The sequence below is a fragment of the Tachyglossus aculeatus genome, chromosome X4, assembly GCF_015852505.1.
Source record: "Tachyglossus aculeatus isolate mTacAcu1 chromosome X4, mTacAcu1.pri, whole genome shotgun sequence".
NCBI classification, from domain to species: domain Eukaryota; kingdom Metazoa; phylum Chordata; class Mammalia; order Monotremata; family Tachyglossidae; genus Tachyglossus; species Tachyglossus aculeatus.
Window position 1 is genome coordinate 34,095,080 of NC_052098.1, and position 16,816 is coordinate 34,111,895.

Here is a 16,816-nt window from a genome sequence, read left to right on the forward strand (position 1 = left end):
GGATTCGAACCCACAACCTCCGACTCCCAAGCCCGGGCTCTTTCCGCTAAGCCACAGTGCTTCTCTGTACTAAGCGCTGGGGTAGATACAAGGTAATTGAGTCGGACACAGTGCCTGCCCCATAATGGGCTCACGGTCTTCCTCCCCATTTTACAGATGAGGGAACTCAGGCACACGGAAGTGAAGTGACTTACCCAAGGTCACGCAGCAGGCAAGTGGCAGAGCTGGGATTAGAGCCTGGGACCTTCTGACTCCCGGGCCGGTGCTCTATCTAGAGGGAGCTCCCGGCCTAGATACATAAGGCAAGTTTGAAATGATAAAAACAACCAGACGAGGACAACAGTTCTAAGTACGGATGGAACTAAAGGAGGAGATTTTCCAGCTTCACGCTGTTCCGGCGGGCTGTGTCTGAGTCCAACCTTCCCCAAGTTTCTGCTGGATAGTGTCATTCATTCATTCAATCGTATTTATTGAGCGCTTACTGCGTGCAGAGCACTGTACTCAGCGCTTGGGAAGGACAAGTCGGCAACATAGAGAGACGGTCCCTACCCAACAGTGGGCTCACAGTCTAGAAGGGAGAGACGGAGAACAAAACATATTAACGAAATAAAATAAATAGAATAAAAATATGCACACAGAAAATAGAGTAATAAATTCATACAAACATATACATATATACAGGTGATATACATATATACTTCATTTCTCTGGGCCTCAGCTACCTCATCTGTAAAATGGGGATTAAGACCGTGAGCCCCGTGCGGGACAGTGACTGTGTCCAACCTAACTTGTATCTACCCCAGCGCTTAGTACAGTGCCTGGCACATCGTAAGAACTTAACAAATACCATAATTATTACAATTATTATTAGCATTGGGTCCAGGCACTCCCAGGGGGACAGGGGCAGGAATGTAAATTCATTCATTCTATCATATTTATTGAGCGCCTACTGTGTGCAGAGCACTGTACTAAGCGCTTGGGAAGTCCAAGTCGGCAACATATAGAGATGGTCCCTACCCAGCAGTGGGCTCACAGTCTAGAAGGGGGAGACAGACAACAAAACAAAACATATTAACAAAATAAAATGAATAGAATAAAAATATGCACAAATAAAATAGAGTAATAAATTCATACAAATGTACATATTTACAGGTGATATACATATATACTTCACTTCTCTGGGCCTCAGCTACCTCATCTGTAAAATGGGGATTAAGACCGTGAGCCCCGTGCGGGACAGCGACTGTGTCCAACCTAACTTGTATCTACCCCAGCGCTTAGTACAGCGCCTGGCACATCGTAAGAACTTAACAAATACTATAATTATTATAATTATTATTAGCATTGGGTCCAGGCACTCCCAGGGGGACAGGGGCAGGAGGGCAGCGTTAAACTAAGTCACTACACACTGTTCTAATGATAATAATAATGATGATGGTATTTGCTCAGCTCTTTGTGCCGAGCACTGTACTAAGCGCTGGGCACCGTACTAGCATGGGGGAGGCCTCCTCTAGCCCGTAAGCTCTTTGTGGGCAGGGAACGTGTCTGCCAACTCTTATAGTATACTCCTCCCAGGCCTTAGTGCAGTGCTTTGCACACAGTAAGCACTCAATAAATGATACTGATTGATTCCCCAGAATTCGAACAGTCCTCAGGGCCGGTTCTGACGGGGAGGCGATGAGGCTTGCCGGATTTCACCGTTTTGGTTTGGAAAACAGATCTTTTCCAGTGAACTTCAATGTCTTTCATTTTAGGATATGAAATTTTCTTCGGCAACCACGGAGAAAGAAGTGGAGCAGCCCAGTGAAATCGAAGAAGGTGGACTGGACCTCACAGTGTCCTTGAAACCAGTTTCCTTTTACATATCTGATAAAAAAGAAATGCTCCAGCAGTGTTTTTGTGTCATAGGAGAGAGGAAACTCCAGAAGATGCTCCCTGATGTGTTAAAGGTATCACAGTGTGTAGCTATCAATCTGTCAGTCATATTTATAGAGCGCTTACAGTATTGTACTTAGGAGAGTACAAGAGAGTGGGCAGACCCGAATATTATGCATTGGTAAAGTCTGTCATCGCATCTGGTGTCACTAAACCTTTCGTAGTCTGACTAGTTGGAGATGGGGAGTGGAGGGAGGAAGGAAAAGGTGTGGGGAGGGGAGAATATTGGAAATAAATTTAGCTTATGGATAATGCACCGTGAATGGACCTTTCATTAGATATCTCTTAATGGTTCAGTATATCTTAAACCTACTCTTGAGCCATTTTATTTTGATAGTAAACGAAGGTCTACTTGCCTTCTTTTCTCCTTGAGAAGGTCCTTCTGATTTTTGCTGCAGGCTAAAAACTTTTCTCCTGTTACCAGGAAGGCTTCCAGCCAGCTCAGCTAGATTTTTTGTGACCTGCATTCTGCTTCAGTGAGAATTTTCCCAAATATATGAACTTTCTCTGTCATTTTCTTTAGAACTGTTCAATAGAAGAAATAAAAAAGCTCTGCCTAGAGCAGTTAGAACTTCTGTCAGAGAAGAAACTCTCGAAGATTCTTGAGGGTAAGAATTGGATATCTTTTCTCCATTTTGATACTTGATCTTCAAAACATGATTCCTTCCTTTATTCAGAGTGAATCAATCACAGGTACTTATTGAGTGCTTACTGTGTGTGGAGCGCTGTATTCAGTGAAACACTATTTCACATTTCACTGTTCTGATTTTAGGGTTATATGGGAGAGTACAAGAGTACATGAGAAGCAGTGTGGTCTAATGGAAAGAGCATGGGCTTGACTGTGAGCCTGTTATTGGGTAGTGACCGTCTCTATATGTTGCCGACTTGTACTTCCCAAGCTCTTAGTACAGTTCTCTGCAAACAGTAAGCGCTCAGTAAATACGGGTGTATATATGTTTGTACATATTTATTACTCTATTTTACTTGTACATATCTATTCTATTGATTTTATTTTGTTAGTATGTTTGGTTTTGTTCTCTGTCTCCCCCTTTTAGACTGTGAGCCCACTGTTGGGTAGGGACTGTCTCTGTATGTTGCCAACTTGTACTTCCCAAGTGCTTAGTACAGTGCTCTGCACACAGTAAGCGCTCAATAAATACGATTGATTGATTGAATGAATGAATGAGTCAGAAGACCTGGGTTCTAATCCTGCCTCTGCCACTTGCCTGTTGTGTGACCTTGGGCCTTTCACTTCACTTCTCTGGGCCGCGGTTTCCTCATTTGTGAAGCGGTGATCCAGTCCCTGTTCTCCCTCCCACTTAGACTGTGGGCCCCATGTGGGACAGGGACTGTGTCCACCCTGATTATTTTGTATTTACCCCAGTGCTTATGAGAAGCAGTGTGGCTTAGTGGAAAGAGCCCGGACTTGGGAGTCAGAGGTCGTGGGTTCTAATCCCGTCTCCTCCACTTATCGGCTGTGTTACTTTAGGCAAGTCACTTAACTTCTCTGTGCCTCAGTTACCTCATCTGTAAAATGGGGATTAAGACTGTGAGCCCCGTGTGGGACAAACTCATTACCTTGTATCTGCCCTAGCGCTTAGAACAGTGCTTGGCACATAGGAAGTGCTCAACAAATACCATCATCATTATTATTAGTGCAGAATTTGGCATATAAGCGCTTAACAAATGCCGTAATACCATAGAATTAGAAGAGCTGGTTCCTGCTAATTGGAAACTATGTCTCGGGGGAAAAAGATGCCAGTTGAGCAGTTCTGTTATCAGTTTTTTTGTTTCACACCAAATGCAAGTGCCTCTGAAGGATATTTAATGATTGAATAATAATATATGACTGATAAGCAAATGGATCAAAACAGAATGAGCTTGAGGATCTTAGAAGTCAAATGCAATTGAAAATTGACTTGGTTAATCGAAAAGTTTTTGTCTGCCAGACAGATTTCATAAAGCAAACAGAGGTGAATCAGTAATTGTAGAAAGAAGAACATTTTAGGGCAACAGATAGAGTAAGGCCTCTTGTCCTAGTGGGAGTGAGCACACCTGGCATGTATACATTCACTTTCCTTGCCAGAATTTCAGTGTGACATTTACTCCTTTCCCGTTACTAGAAATCCTTTCTGGAGCTGCATATGGGTTGGTCACTTGCCTAAAGAATGAAAGTATAGGGCCATGGGAGAATCTGGAGTTATAGGAGATCAGGATTTTGTGAACTTTGGCGTAAAAGCTTTGCAGTGTTTTACAACTTGGGTTGTAAATTTTTTTACAAAAGGATTTTTGTCAGTCTTCAACTTAGTAAAGCCTGAAGGGAACGAAAGCCTGGTTGATACTTTAGGGTGCAGTCACTTAAAATGCATTTTTCACTATTGTAATCAGTCAATTAATGGTGTATACATATGTCAATCGTATTGAATGCTTACTGTGTAATACTGTACAATGAGCACTGTACTAATACTTGGGAGAATACAGTACAGAAGAATCATTGGACACATTCCCTGCCCAACAGAAGCTTACAGTCTAGATGGGGAGACAGACTTTAATATAAATAAATTATGGGTTTGTATTTGTGTTGTGGGGCTGAGGGTATCAAGTGCTCAAAGGGTACAGATCCAAATGCATGGGTGACACAGAAGGGAGAGACATTCAGGGAAAAGAGGGCTTAATGGGGGAAAGCCTCTTGGAGGGGATTTTTTTTTTTCTTTCAGTAAGGCTTTGGAGGTGGGGACAGTGGTGGTATGTCGGGTGTGAAGGGAGAAGGGAGTTCCAGGACAAAGGGAGGACATGGGTGAGGGGGTCAGCGGTGAAACAGACAAGATTGAGGTGAAGCTTGCTGACTGGGCTGTAGCAGGAAATCAGAGAGGTAAGGTGGAAGGGGCCTTGCTGATGGAGTGCTTTAAAGTTGATTTTAAGGAGCGTCTGATGCGGAACTGAATGGGTTAGAAGTTCTTGAGGATTGGGGAGACATGTGCAGAATGGTGTTTTAGAAAAACGGCCCAGACAGCAGAGCTCGTTGTGGGCAGGAAATGTCTGTTTATTGTTATATTGTACTCTCCCAAGCGCTTAGTACAGTGTTCTGTGCACAGTAAGTGCTCTATAAATATGATTGAATGAATGAAGTAAGGAGCAGAGTGGGGAGAAACAGGAGCCAGGGAGGTCAGCGAGGAGGCTGATGGAGTAGTCAAAGCAGATTTTGATGAGTGCTTGGATCAGCATGGTAGCAATTTGGATGGAGAGGAGAGGATGATTCCAGAGATGCTGTAGAGGTAAAACTGACAGGTGACAGACTGCATATGGAGGTTGAATGAGGGAGATGTCGAAGAAGATGCCTTGTGAGATGGGGAGGATGGTGGTGGTGTTTACAGTGCACTTTGATCTTTTTCAGGGCAGTGGCAACTGTTTAAAACAAAATCAACAAGTACTTTCATTCATTCATTGTCGTATTTATTGAGCGCTTACTGTGTGCAGAGCACTGTACTAGGTGCTTGGGAAGTACAGGTTGGTAACACATAGAGATAGTCCCTACCCAGTAGCGGGCTCACAGTCTAGAAGGGGGAGACAGACAACAAAACAACACATATTAACAAAATAAAATAAATAGAATAGTAAATATGTACAAGTAAAATAGAGTAATAAATCTGTACAAACATATATACAGGTGCTGTGGGGAGGGGAAGGAGGTAGGGCCGGGGGGATGGGGAGGGGAAGGAGGGGGGGGAGGAAGGAGGGGGCTCAGTCTGGGAAGGCCTCCTGGAGGAGGTGAGCTCTCAGTAGGGCTTTTCAGGGCAGGGAACGTGTCTACCAACTCTGTTATATCGTACTGTCTGAAGTGCGTAGTGCAGTGCTCAATAAATACAGCTGATAGACATTTTCAAAGCCTAAGCTCATATAAATTCATTTTCATTCTGTAGGTGATAATTGGATTGATTCTGATACAGATGACGAGGCAGAGGATGGCTTCAAGTTAACATCTGACTCAATTAGTCAGTAAGTAAAAATAGCCTGTGAAGTTTGAGATGCTTTGTTTTGAATATGCGTCCATGAACATTTAAAGACTTTCCTTCTACGATAAGGTAGGATTGTACCATTCTGCTGTTTAATATTTTTTTGAGCATGGATCATTTAGTCCTGTCGGTTTAGGACTGGTGAGCTCACCACATTCCAGCTTAATTCGGCCTGTTGGTTGCAGATGCCTTCTGGCTAAGTTCATCCCCTGTTGGAGCAGTGCCTGAATATCCGCCTTGAATATCTCTTTCTCTGAACTCCCAGAGCTAGGGTTGGTAACCCGCAGACCAGTTTATGACAGAGGGGCCAAATTTTCATTGTGAGCACAGGGGTGAAATGGGAGCAGAAATTTGAGCAGGGGCCGGGCTTCAAAGAGACCAACAGGCGAGAAGCCACAGTTTCGTGTCTCTTCCTCTCTGGTTGCCACCCGCCGGGGCTTGTCAGAGAGACCTGGGATAGGCAAGCCTGCGAGTCCAGCCCAGAAAGCTGTGGGAGCCATCGCCCTCATTGTCCCCCGTGAAGTGGGCACCTTACCGTAGCCTGCGTCATTCCTGGCTCATGGAATTCCTGAACTCTGAAAACCCCTTCAGCCTCGCCGTTCTCCTTCCACCATGATCCCTTTCGGATCCAGCCAGTGGGAGTCCCCACCACCCATCTCACCTTAACAGAGCTTCCTGGGGTTTTGGGGTGCCCTTTTGGAAGACTTGAATTCACTGTGTGAAAACATAGCTCACGGTTGAAATAGCAGAGCTGTCGCGTTCTCCCCCTCCCAACCCTGGCACTGGCTGACTTGACCCGGGTCATGCCGTGCATCACCTAGGGCAGCTTAGCCTTTCGTCTGCATGTTGCCACACTTCCCCAAAACAGCCCAGTGCAGGAAAAAAAAAAAAATAAGCCCGCCCGAATATAATCAGTCGCAAGTTTACCTTTGGGGAATTTTGCTCATAAAAAAATTAAAGGAAAAGTAGGACGGTTCTTAATCCATCAAATACAGTTAGGCCATGTTTTTGTTTTTAAAGCGCCTCATCCTTGTAAGTGCTTACACTACATCTTCAAAATTATTTTTAGCTGTTGAATAATAGAAAACTTTAACATGCAGTGAAGATGTATAGGTTCTAGAATTCAAGTGGACTGGAGTGTTTTAAGCACTTGTAATCCTTAGCTCTGCTGTTCTGAAAAATACATTAGAAAACAACCATATGATTTAGGTCAATGTTTAACAGTGGCGAGAATGCAATCATATAAATTATTTAGGACTATTTTACTGCATAGCTTCTCTTATTCGACTCCAACTCAAGTGTATGAAAGCTGAAGCCGTGTTTTTTCAAGCGTCTCTTCTTTATAAAAGATAGAGAGCATATGTCCACTGAATATAGGAAATTCTGAATTGTATCCATCCCCTGTTGTAACACTTTCTTTCATTACTTTTCTGTTTTAGTGCCATTGAATTTTAATGGCAGTTATTTCTTAAAGCACTCTCACTTTGGGATAGTTCCTTGTTTTGTCAGAATAATATTAATTGTGGTATTTGGTAAGTGCTTACTGAGTGGTAAGTGCTGGGGTATACAATTGGATGAGACACAGTCCTTGTCCCCCAAGGGGCTCCCTGTCTAAGGAGAAGGGAGAATAGGTGTTTACTCCTTATTTTACCGATGAGGAAACTGAGGCACGGGAAGTTGTGACTTGCCCAAGATCACACTGTGGGCGAGTGACAGAGCCAGGATTAGAACCCAGGTCCCTCGACTCTGAGGTTTAGGCTCTTTCCATGAGGCCACGCTCCTTCTCAGAACATGCTCTCTGAGAAGCATGCGCGTGTTGTGTCCCAAGCATACATGGGTCCAGCAGCCACAGAACACAAGCTAATGCAGCTTCTGGTTTTGCACTGAAGTTAACCCTCAAAAAAAATCTGTTAGAGTGTAAGGAATTTTGAGTTTCAACAGAGGAAGACTTACAGACACAGTTTATTTAGAGGGAAGAGAAAAAGGATGAAAATACAACTAGGATAGTAAGTACCCAGCACTTAGTACAGTGCCTGTCACTAGTAAGTACTTAACAAATGCTTTTTTTTAAAAAAAAAAAAAGGATAGAAGTGGAGGGAAAGATGCGTTGAGAAATAAGTGAATGAGTAGGGAGAGTGTGTGTGTGTGTGTGTGTGTGTGTGTGTGTGTGTGTAGATATATTCATATATATCTATACACACACACACAATATACGTAATTGGATATGAGTGTGTAGCCATCCTCAAATAGTGGGAGCAGGAAGAAGAATGAAGATATAATCTGGGGTGGAAAAAAAGACTACTTGGTGCAAAACTCATTTTGAGAACAGACAAATTTGGGGCAGGGTTTCCAGGGCGTAGGGCAGAGAGTTGCCCGTAGACTTTGATAGAAAAACACACAGCAGTGACCCAGATGACAGTGATGAAGATCCAACAGATTCTGCCAGCACTGAGACAAAGAGCTGGAGATCAAGAGAAGCCAAACCAACCTGACCACCACATTAAGGCCCTTTTCTGACTGTATAGCTGAGGCCTGGCGGGCTTCCTCAGACCCTTGGGGTTCCAGATCTGGCCCCTTCCCACGTTGAGCAGTCTTCCTGGTCTTTCTCTGGCCTCTCTGGCTAAGGCCCAGGCAGACTGCCCAGTCTCCCTGTGGCCTACTGAGTGAGAGACCAGACCAAAATTGGAGCTTCCCGTTGAGCCCCATCTGATTCCAAGGGGTGAGGTGAGCCGGCCTGGCCGCCCGTAGCTGCCCTCTTGCCCAGAATGGCAGGGAGGAAGTCGGAGCATACGGATTCTCAATTTATATGCTGTCTTTCGAGAGGTTGTGGGAGCACAAGATTTGATGAGTCGGCTAATGTTGCCACCATCTCCTTAGTTCGCCTGGACTCTGAACGTAGGCAAGTGCCATGGTACCTCTACTCTGGACATAGAATAGTCTTCACGCTTCCTTTCTTTGGCATAAAAATGGTACGGGAATTTCCAGTTCGTAGAGTGAAAGCAGTATTTGCAAGGGCCTTGTGGTGGGAGGCCCAATTTTCAACTATGAAATGAAGCTCAGGGTTCCTCATTCAGCTTGACCCCAGCCTCCTCAGTGATAAGCGCTTTGTACAGTGCTTTGCATACAGTAAGCGCTCCATAAACACGATTGAATGAATAAATTTCCCTGCCTCCGGTCCAGACTTCACAGTGCTGCCTGAATGATTTTTCTAAAACATTATTTTGCTTAGGGCTGCTCACTCCTCAAACACCAAATGGTTGCCCATTCCTGACCAAATAAAGCAGAAATTACCAGTGGGTTTAAAGCACTCAAACAGCTCTCTCCTACTTATCCACTCTCTTTTCCCCCTCTCATTCTTCATTCCCCTCAGCTGGCCTGCTCTCACTGGGCCTTGTGTTCCTCTCTTTTGCCCCTTACCTCAGGCTCACTTTCTCCCACTTCGAATCTGACAGTCCACAGCTTTTCCCATATCATAGCCCTCCTGAAATTCTATTTCCCCCGGGAGATTAATTTCTAATCTCCTTAGTTTTTATCTCCGTAGCTGCTGCTTGAGCACTTCTGAACCACGTAAATACTCTTAATCTCCATTACCACTTACGTAGATACTTTGCATACACCATTACTTAGATGCGTACATAGCATGCATGCCACATTACTTAAACACTAACTCATGTACATATTTCCCTTGTCAATCAAACCCTAGCGTATAGTGAGCACTTACTGTGTTGAAAGCACTGTAGTAAGCGCTTGGGAAAGTACAGTAGAGTTGGTAGACATGAACCTTGCCCTCAAGGAGCAAGGGGGAGACAGACATTAAAATAAATTACAGCTGGGGGAAATAGTGGATCCTACCTGTAACTTATTTTAATATTTGCGTCCCCCACTACACCGTGAGCCCTCTCAAGGCAGGGATTGTGTCTAACAGATCTGTTTTATCATACTCTCCCAAGTGCTTAGTACAGTGCTCTGCACCCCGCAGGGCCTCATCAATAAATACTGTTGATTTAGCAACTCCACCAGGAATGAGGCAGTGATTTACTTTGAAAATGATTCCTCCTTTTCATAGTGTATAGTACCTCCAATTTATAAAAATATTGAATTTTGATAAATCTATTTAGAGAACTTTGCAGTCATAAGTGACACAAGCAGATGAGCAAATTGAAGCAATTTTTGGCATTTGTGAGCTGCTAAACATTTTGAAAGCTTTTAGAGCTTGAGATTTATGGGAAGCTTTGCAGTCATCTTAGGTTGACAAATTTGCTTGACAAATTCCAATTAAGTGAATGATGTGGATGAGTCACACCATGAAATTTGGCAGTGTTGTCCCAGAGAGGAGGCAGACTAGGATTCCCAGCGCTTAGTACAGTGCCTGGCCCATGGAAAGCGCTTAACAAATACCGTAATTATTATTACAGTGGCTGCAAAATAGCTGTACTAATACTTGAAATATTAATCAGTACTTGGGCTGGCTGCCTGATGTATTATATATGACAGCTACTCTGAGACATCTGTCTGTTCTCTCTCCCCACATTCCTGCCCCTGAACTGTTTTCCTGCTCTTTTCCTTACTGGGGTAAGGCTTCCTTTTAGGCAATGACCTTATCAATGAATGAATCAGTGATATTTATTGAGCACTTACTGTGTGCAGAGCACTGTACTAAGCACTTAAAGTACAGTGCAATAGAGTTATCAATCATTCTATCCATGATATTGATTGAGTGCTTACTATGTGCAGAGCACTGTACTAACCGCTTGGGAGAATACAGTGCAACAGAATTTGTAGGCAAGTTCCCTGCTCATAAGGATCTTACAGTCAAGAGGGGGAGTCGGACATTAATATGAATAAATAAGTAATAAGAGATTTATAGTGTATAGTTTAATATATATTTATGGCAAAAAGCAATAACCTGATGATTTCCTCAGAACATTTGCATTGTTATTGTGTATGTAATCTCTCAATCCTAACGGTACGTACAAAATGGCTGGTACCAATTTAAATCTTGACTGATGTAACAAAAGAGTCATGTTAATGGGGTAGATACAGGATAATCAGGTCCCTCATGCTCCCAGTCTAAGTAGGAGCGAGAACAGGTATTGAATCCCCATTTTGCCGCTGAGTGAACTGAGGCACAGAGAAGCAAAGCGACTTGCCCAAGGCTACATAGCAGACAGGTGGCAGAGCCGGGATTAGAACTTAATCCTCTGACTCCCAGTCCTGTGCTTTTTCCATTAGGCCATGCTGCTTCTCAAGCAGCGCAGAAGTTCCAAATTACTAGGGGGCAAAAGGACGGTGTGTTGAGGAGGTTAGCATCGCCATTTTCATCCTGAGACCAGCCCATCATCCTAAGCACTGAATGGGGCTCCCCCCCACCTTCTTAGGAGGGTCACATGTGGCTTGGGACACAATCAGCCTAAAGTGCTAACGGATTTTTCAGGAGAGGATGTGTTGATAATGAAATGTAAATCTTGACTGGTGCAATAAAACAGTCAGGATTGAGAGATAGTACATAAAGAATAAAAATGCAAATGCTTTGGGGAAATCTTCATCATGGTATTGCTTTTTGCAATAAATATATCTTTATGAATTTTAAATGAATGTTCTTTTAGGCAGTGATGTTAAGGGAAATGTCAGAAAGAATGAAGCGGTATTTCCCTTTAGGATTTAGCGCGGTGTTGAGGTAATATCGCAGTGCTACAGTGTAATGGAGTGCTAGGATCCAGGTTTTAAAATGGGAGTGAAGAAAAGGTTTAATAGCACCCCAGAGCTCAGTTTTGCTCAGTGAGTGAATAAGCCTAATCTCTGTCATCTTTCTCTGGGTGAAGAGGCCTCAGAAGGCTTTCATTATTAATAAACATGCTTGGTGTCACTTGAATCAGAAAATTATCATAATCAAATACTGTAGCATTAAGCACTCACCTGTGTCTGGTATACGGACGCTCTGCAGAATAAGTTCAAGAGACTTTTCCTCTAGGAGTTTATATTCTTGAAATGGTAAATTGAGCTATCAGAGTTGAAAGTTAGGTGGTAATATTAAAACACTTGCCCTCTCCCTTTGCCGCTCTGTGACTGCCATTTTCAACTGTTTACTCCCCAGTGACACTCCTTCCTCCCCGCTTTCAAACATGCCCATGCTTCCCCTGTCCTGAAATAAACCCTCCCGTATGCACCCAATCAATCAATTGTAGTTATTGAGCATTTACTATGTGTGGAGTATGTGCCTGGGAGAGTACAGTACAATTGAGTTGATAGACACGATCCCCGCTCACAGGGAGCTCGCAGTCTATAGGGGAAGGTGGATATTAAAATAAATTTCATCTAGGGGAACTAGGAGGGTATAAGGGTGTATACATAAGTGCTGTGGGGCTGAGGTTGGGGTGACTCTCAATGCTTAAGGGGTACAGATTCAAGGGCGTAGGTGATGGAGAAGGGAGAGTGGGCAGGGAAAAATGAGGATTTAATTGGGGAAGGCGTGATTTTACTAAGGCTTTGAAGGTGAGGAGAGTGGCGATCTATCAGATATTGTTATATTGTTCTCTCCCAAGCTCTTAGTGCAGTGCTTTGCATCCAGTAAGCACTCAATGAATACGATTGAATGAATAAATGAAGGGGAGGATGTGGGCAAGGGCTTTGGCGTTGAGACAGGTGAGGTCAAGGTGCAGGGAGTAGGAGCGAAGTGTGCAGACTGGGTTGTAAGGGATCAGCAAAGTAAGCGGGGAGGGAGAGAGCTGATTAACTTCCTTAAAGTAGATGGTAAGGAGCTTCTGTTTGATGGAGAAGCAGCGTGGCTCAGTGGAAAGAGCCTGGGCTTTGGAGTCAGAGGTCATGGGTTCAAATCCCGGCTCTGCCAATTGTCTGCTGCGTGACTTTGGGCAAGTCACTTCACTTCTCTGGGCCTCAGTTCCCTCATCTGTAAAATGGGGATTAAGACCGTGACATGGGACAACCTGATTGCCGTGTAACCTCCCGAGCGCTTAGAACAGTGCTTTGCACATAGTAAGTGCTTAATAAATGCCATCATTATTATTATTATTATTATGTGGAGGTGGACGGGAAACCATTGGAGGTTCTTGAATGGGGAGACCTGGACTGAATTTTGTTTTAGAAAAATGGTCCAGGCAGCAAAGTAAAGTAAGGACTGGAGTGGGAAAAGGTGGGACAGGGAGATCAGCAAGGAGACTCAAGCAGTAGTCAAGATGGGATATGATAAATGTTTGGATCAGTGTTTGGATGGAGAGGAAAGGGTGGACTCTAAGGATGTGAAGGTAGAACCAACAGGGTTTGGTAACAGGTTGAATCTAGACAGTAAACTCGTCTCTAGACTGTAATCTCATTGTCGGTAGGGAACGTGTCTACCAAATGCTTAGTACAGTGCTCTGCACGCAGTAAGCGCTCAATAAATATGATTGAATGAACACCTGTTGTACTCTCCCAAGCTCTTAGTACAGTGTTCTGCACACAACACAGTAAGTGCTCATAAATACCATTGCTGATGAATGAGAATTAATGCTCCCCCGGTTAATGACCCCTCATCCTCCTACCATTCCTTTCCAAACTCCTCAAGCAAGTTATTTACACCCACTGCCTCCACTTCCTCTCCTTCAAATCTCTCCGTGACCCCCTGCAATCCGGCTTCCCTCTCTCCACTTACCGTACCAATCACTGTCCTAAGCACTGGGGCTCGCATGGGGCTCCCAGTTTAAGTAGGAGGGAGGACCAGTATAATTAATGCCCATTATACAGATGAGGAAACCGAGGCACAGAGAAGTTAGGTGACTCGCTCGAGGTCACAGAGCAAACGAGTGGCAGAGGCGGGAATAGAACCCAGGTTTTCTAACTTCCAGGTCCCTGCCTTTTTCACTAGGCCACTCTGCTTCCCTTTCCAAATCCAGCGGCCTGTGTTCCGTCGTAATCCTTCTCAACCTCTCAGTTGCCTCTGACTGTGCTGTGAACCACCCCCTTCTCCTGGAAACATCAACCAACCTCGGCTTCCCTGACACTGCCTTCTCCTGGTTCTCCTTCTGTCTCTGTTCCTTCTCAGTTTCTTTTGCCGACTCCTCCAATCAAATTCCCACAGCACTTTCGTACATCTCCTTATACTCTGCCGCTTCCCCTGTCTGTAATTTATTTTAGCGCCTGTCTCCCCCACTAGATTATAAAACTCTTGAATGCAGGGATCACATTTACCAGTTCTCGTGTATTATCCTCTCCCAAGTGCTTGTGTGCTGTGCCCACAGTAAGCCCTCACCAAATACCATTGATAGATCGATTGATAATATAAATTATCTTAAATTTTCTACACACTCTGCCAACTTGTAAAGCCAGGGCTGGTGAGAAGTAGTGTTTTCTTTACTCCTTGGTGTTTCTGAGCAGTGGGTAGCCAGCTTGGCCACTTGGAATGACGGGAGTGGGAGAAATTGCAATTTTATGTGCTTTACATATTTTCCCCATTCCCAAAGATTTGCTAGAATTACTGTCAGACTTGGCTAGTTATTTATAGCATTACTCTCAAGCTACAATGCACTGTTCATCTTGCTTGGAGAAATCCTAAAACAGCGGGACTGGAAAGGGTCTCGGAAAGTCACCTCTTCTCTTTCTGACATCATGAACTGAAATGTACTTGGCCCACCACCCCGGGCCCCTGATTTGCAAATGGCCTTAGGGTTATTACTTGTGATAGTTGTTTTGCTTTTTGCTTTTTGTTTTTGTATCTGTTAAGTGCTTACCCTGTACCCAGGTACTGTACTGAGCGCCAGGGTAGGTGCAGGCTAATCAGGTTGGACACAGTCCATGTCCCACATGGAGCTCACAGTCTTAATCCCCATTTTACAGATGAGGTAACTGAGGCATAGAGTAGCTAAATGGCATGCCCAAGGTCACACAGGAGATAAGTGGCAGAACTGGGATTCGTACCCAGATCCTTCTGACTCCCAGGCTCTGGGCTCTATCCACTAAGTCACACCGTTTCTCCTCAGCTTCTGATTCCCTAGCACTGACTGCTGGCTTCCAGCCCCCATCCTGACTCCATAGTGCCTCTATTCCTTCATCAGGTTTCCCCCACGTGTGGGATAGTTTGGGCCAAAATTCCCAAAGACTTCAATGAGCCTGGGCTAAGCCAGTGCACTGCCTGGTTAAACCAAGACTATCTCCAATTGGAATCGGTAGCCCCGAAATCCTTGGGATTCTATTACATCCATTTGGGGATTGTTTCTCAGCTAGAGCACACCGTGAAACTCCTTGATACATGCCACCATTGTCACATCTTAAATTTTAGCCCCCCCAAGCTGGCATTGGACCAATCAATCAATCAACCAATGGTATTTACTGTATACTAAGCACTTGGGTGAGTAATACTAATTGGGGTTTTTGTTAAGTGCTTACTATGGGTCCAGCACTGTACTTTGCACTGGGGTACAGATAAAAGGTCATTCATCAGGTCCCATGGGGACTCATAGTCTTAGGAGGAGGGAAAACAGGTATCGAATCCCCGTTTTGCAGATGAGGGAAACTGAGGCACAAAACAGGTGATTTGTCCAAGGTCACGCAGCAGGCAAGTGGCAGAGGCGGGATTAGAACCCAGGTCCGCTGATTCCCAGGCCCGTGCTCTTTACACTAGACCATGCTGCTGTCAACAGTGAGTATACACGTCCCCTGCCCGTGAGGAGCTTACGGTCTAGAAGGGGAGACGTTACAACAAACTATGGATCTGTACATAAATGCTGTGGAGCTGAGGGTGGGGTGAATAAAGGGTACAAATCCAAATTCAGGGGAGACAGAGAAGGGAGAAGGAGTAGGGGAAATGAAGGCTTAGTTGGGGAAGGCTTCTTGGAGTAGATGTGATTTGTAATAAGGCTTTAAAGGTGGAGAGTGATGGTGTGTCAGATTTGAAGGGGAAGAGAGTTGCAGGCCAGAGACAGGACATGGGTGAGTGAGGTTGGCGGTGAGATAGGGGAGATAGAGGTACAGTGAGTAGGTTGGTGTTAGATGAGCGAAGTGAACGTGTTGGGTTGTTGTAGGAAACCAGCAAGGTAAGATAGGAGGGGGCAAGGTGACTGAGTGCTTTGAAGCCAATTGATGGTGATTAATCAATCAGTGATAAAATAATAGTAATTATAGTATTTGTTAAGTGCTTACTATGCACCAAGCACTGTTCTAAGCGCTGTGGTAGATACAAGTTAATCAGGTCAGACACAGTCCCTGACCCATATGGGGCTCACTGTTTAAGTAGGAGGGAGAACAGGTATTGTAGTCCCATTTTGCAGAAGAGGAACCCGAGGCACAGAGAAGGTAAGTGATTTGCCCAGGGTCACATAGCGGGCAGTTGGCCGAGCCAGGAATAAAGCCCAGGGCTTCTGACGGATATTTATCGAGTGCTTATTATGTGCAGAACACTGTGCTAAGTGCTTGGGAGAGTACAGTAGAGCAATTACATACGATCCCTTCCCTTAAGGAGCTTTATGGAGTACTTACTCTGTGTAGAGAATCCAACTAAGCACTTCGGGGAGTACAGTGCTTAATGACAATAATAACTGTGGTATATGTTAAGCGATGGGGTAGATTCAAAATAATCAGGTCAGATACAGTTATCTACATGTTTTGTTTTGTTGTCTGCCTCCCCCTTCTAGACTGTGAGCCTGTTGTTGGGTAGGGACTGTCTCTATATGTTGCCGACTTGTACTTCCCAAGCGCTTAGTACGGTGCTCTGCACACAGTAAGCGCTCAATAAATACGATTGAATGAATACAGTTCCTTTATCTGTTCCTGGGGCTCACAGTCTTAAGGAGGAGGGAGAACAGCTATTTAATTCCCATTTTACTGATGAGAAAACTCAGGTACAGAGGAGTTGGAATTTACCCCAGGTCACCCAGCGG

At 44.4% G+C, this 16,816-nt stretch overlaps 1 protein-coding gene across 1 annotated transcript in view; it reads left to right on the forward strand.

Moving 5' to 3' along the window:
• Positions 1-16,816, forward strand: part of CAAP1 (caspase activity and apoptosis inhibitor 1) — a 54,381-nt gene that overhangs the window by 2,993 nt on the left and 34,572 nt on the right. Inside the window, exons 2-4 of the mRNA XM_038769952.1 lie at positions 1,755-1,949; positions 2,459-2,543; positions 5,856-5,931. Of these exons, the coding sequence (XP_038625880.1) occupies positions 1,755-1,949; positions 2,459-2,543; positions 5,856-5,931 (356 nt within the window). The remainder of the gene's footprint in view (positions 1-1,754; positions 1,950-2,458; positions 2,544-5,855; positions 5,932-16,816) is intronic.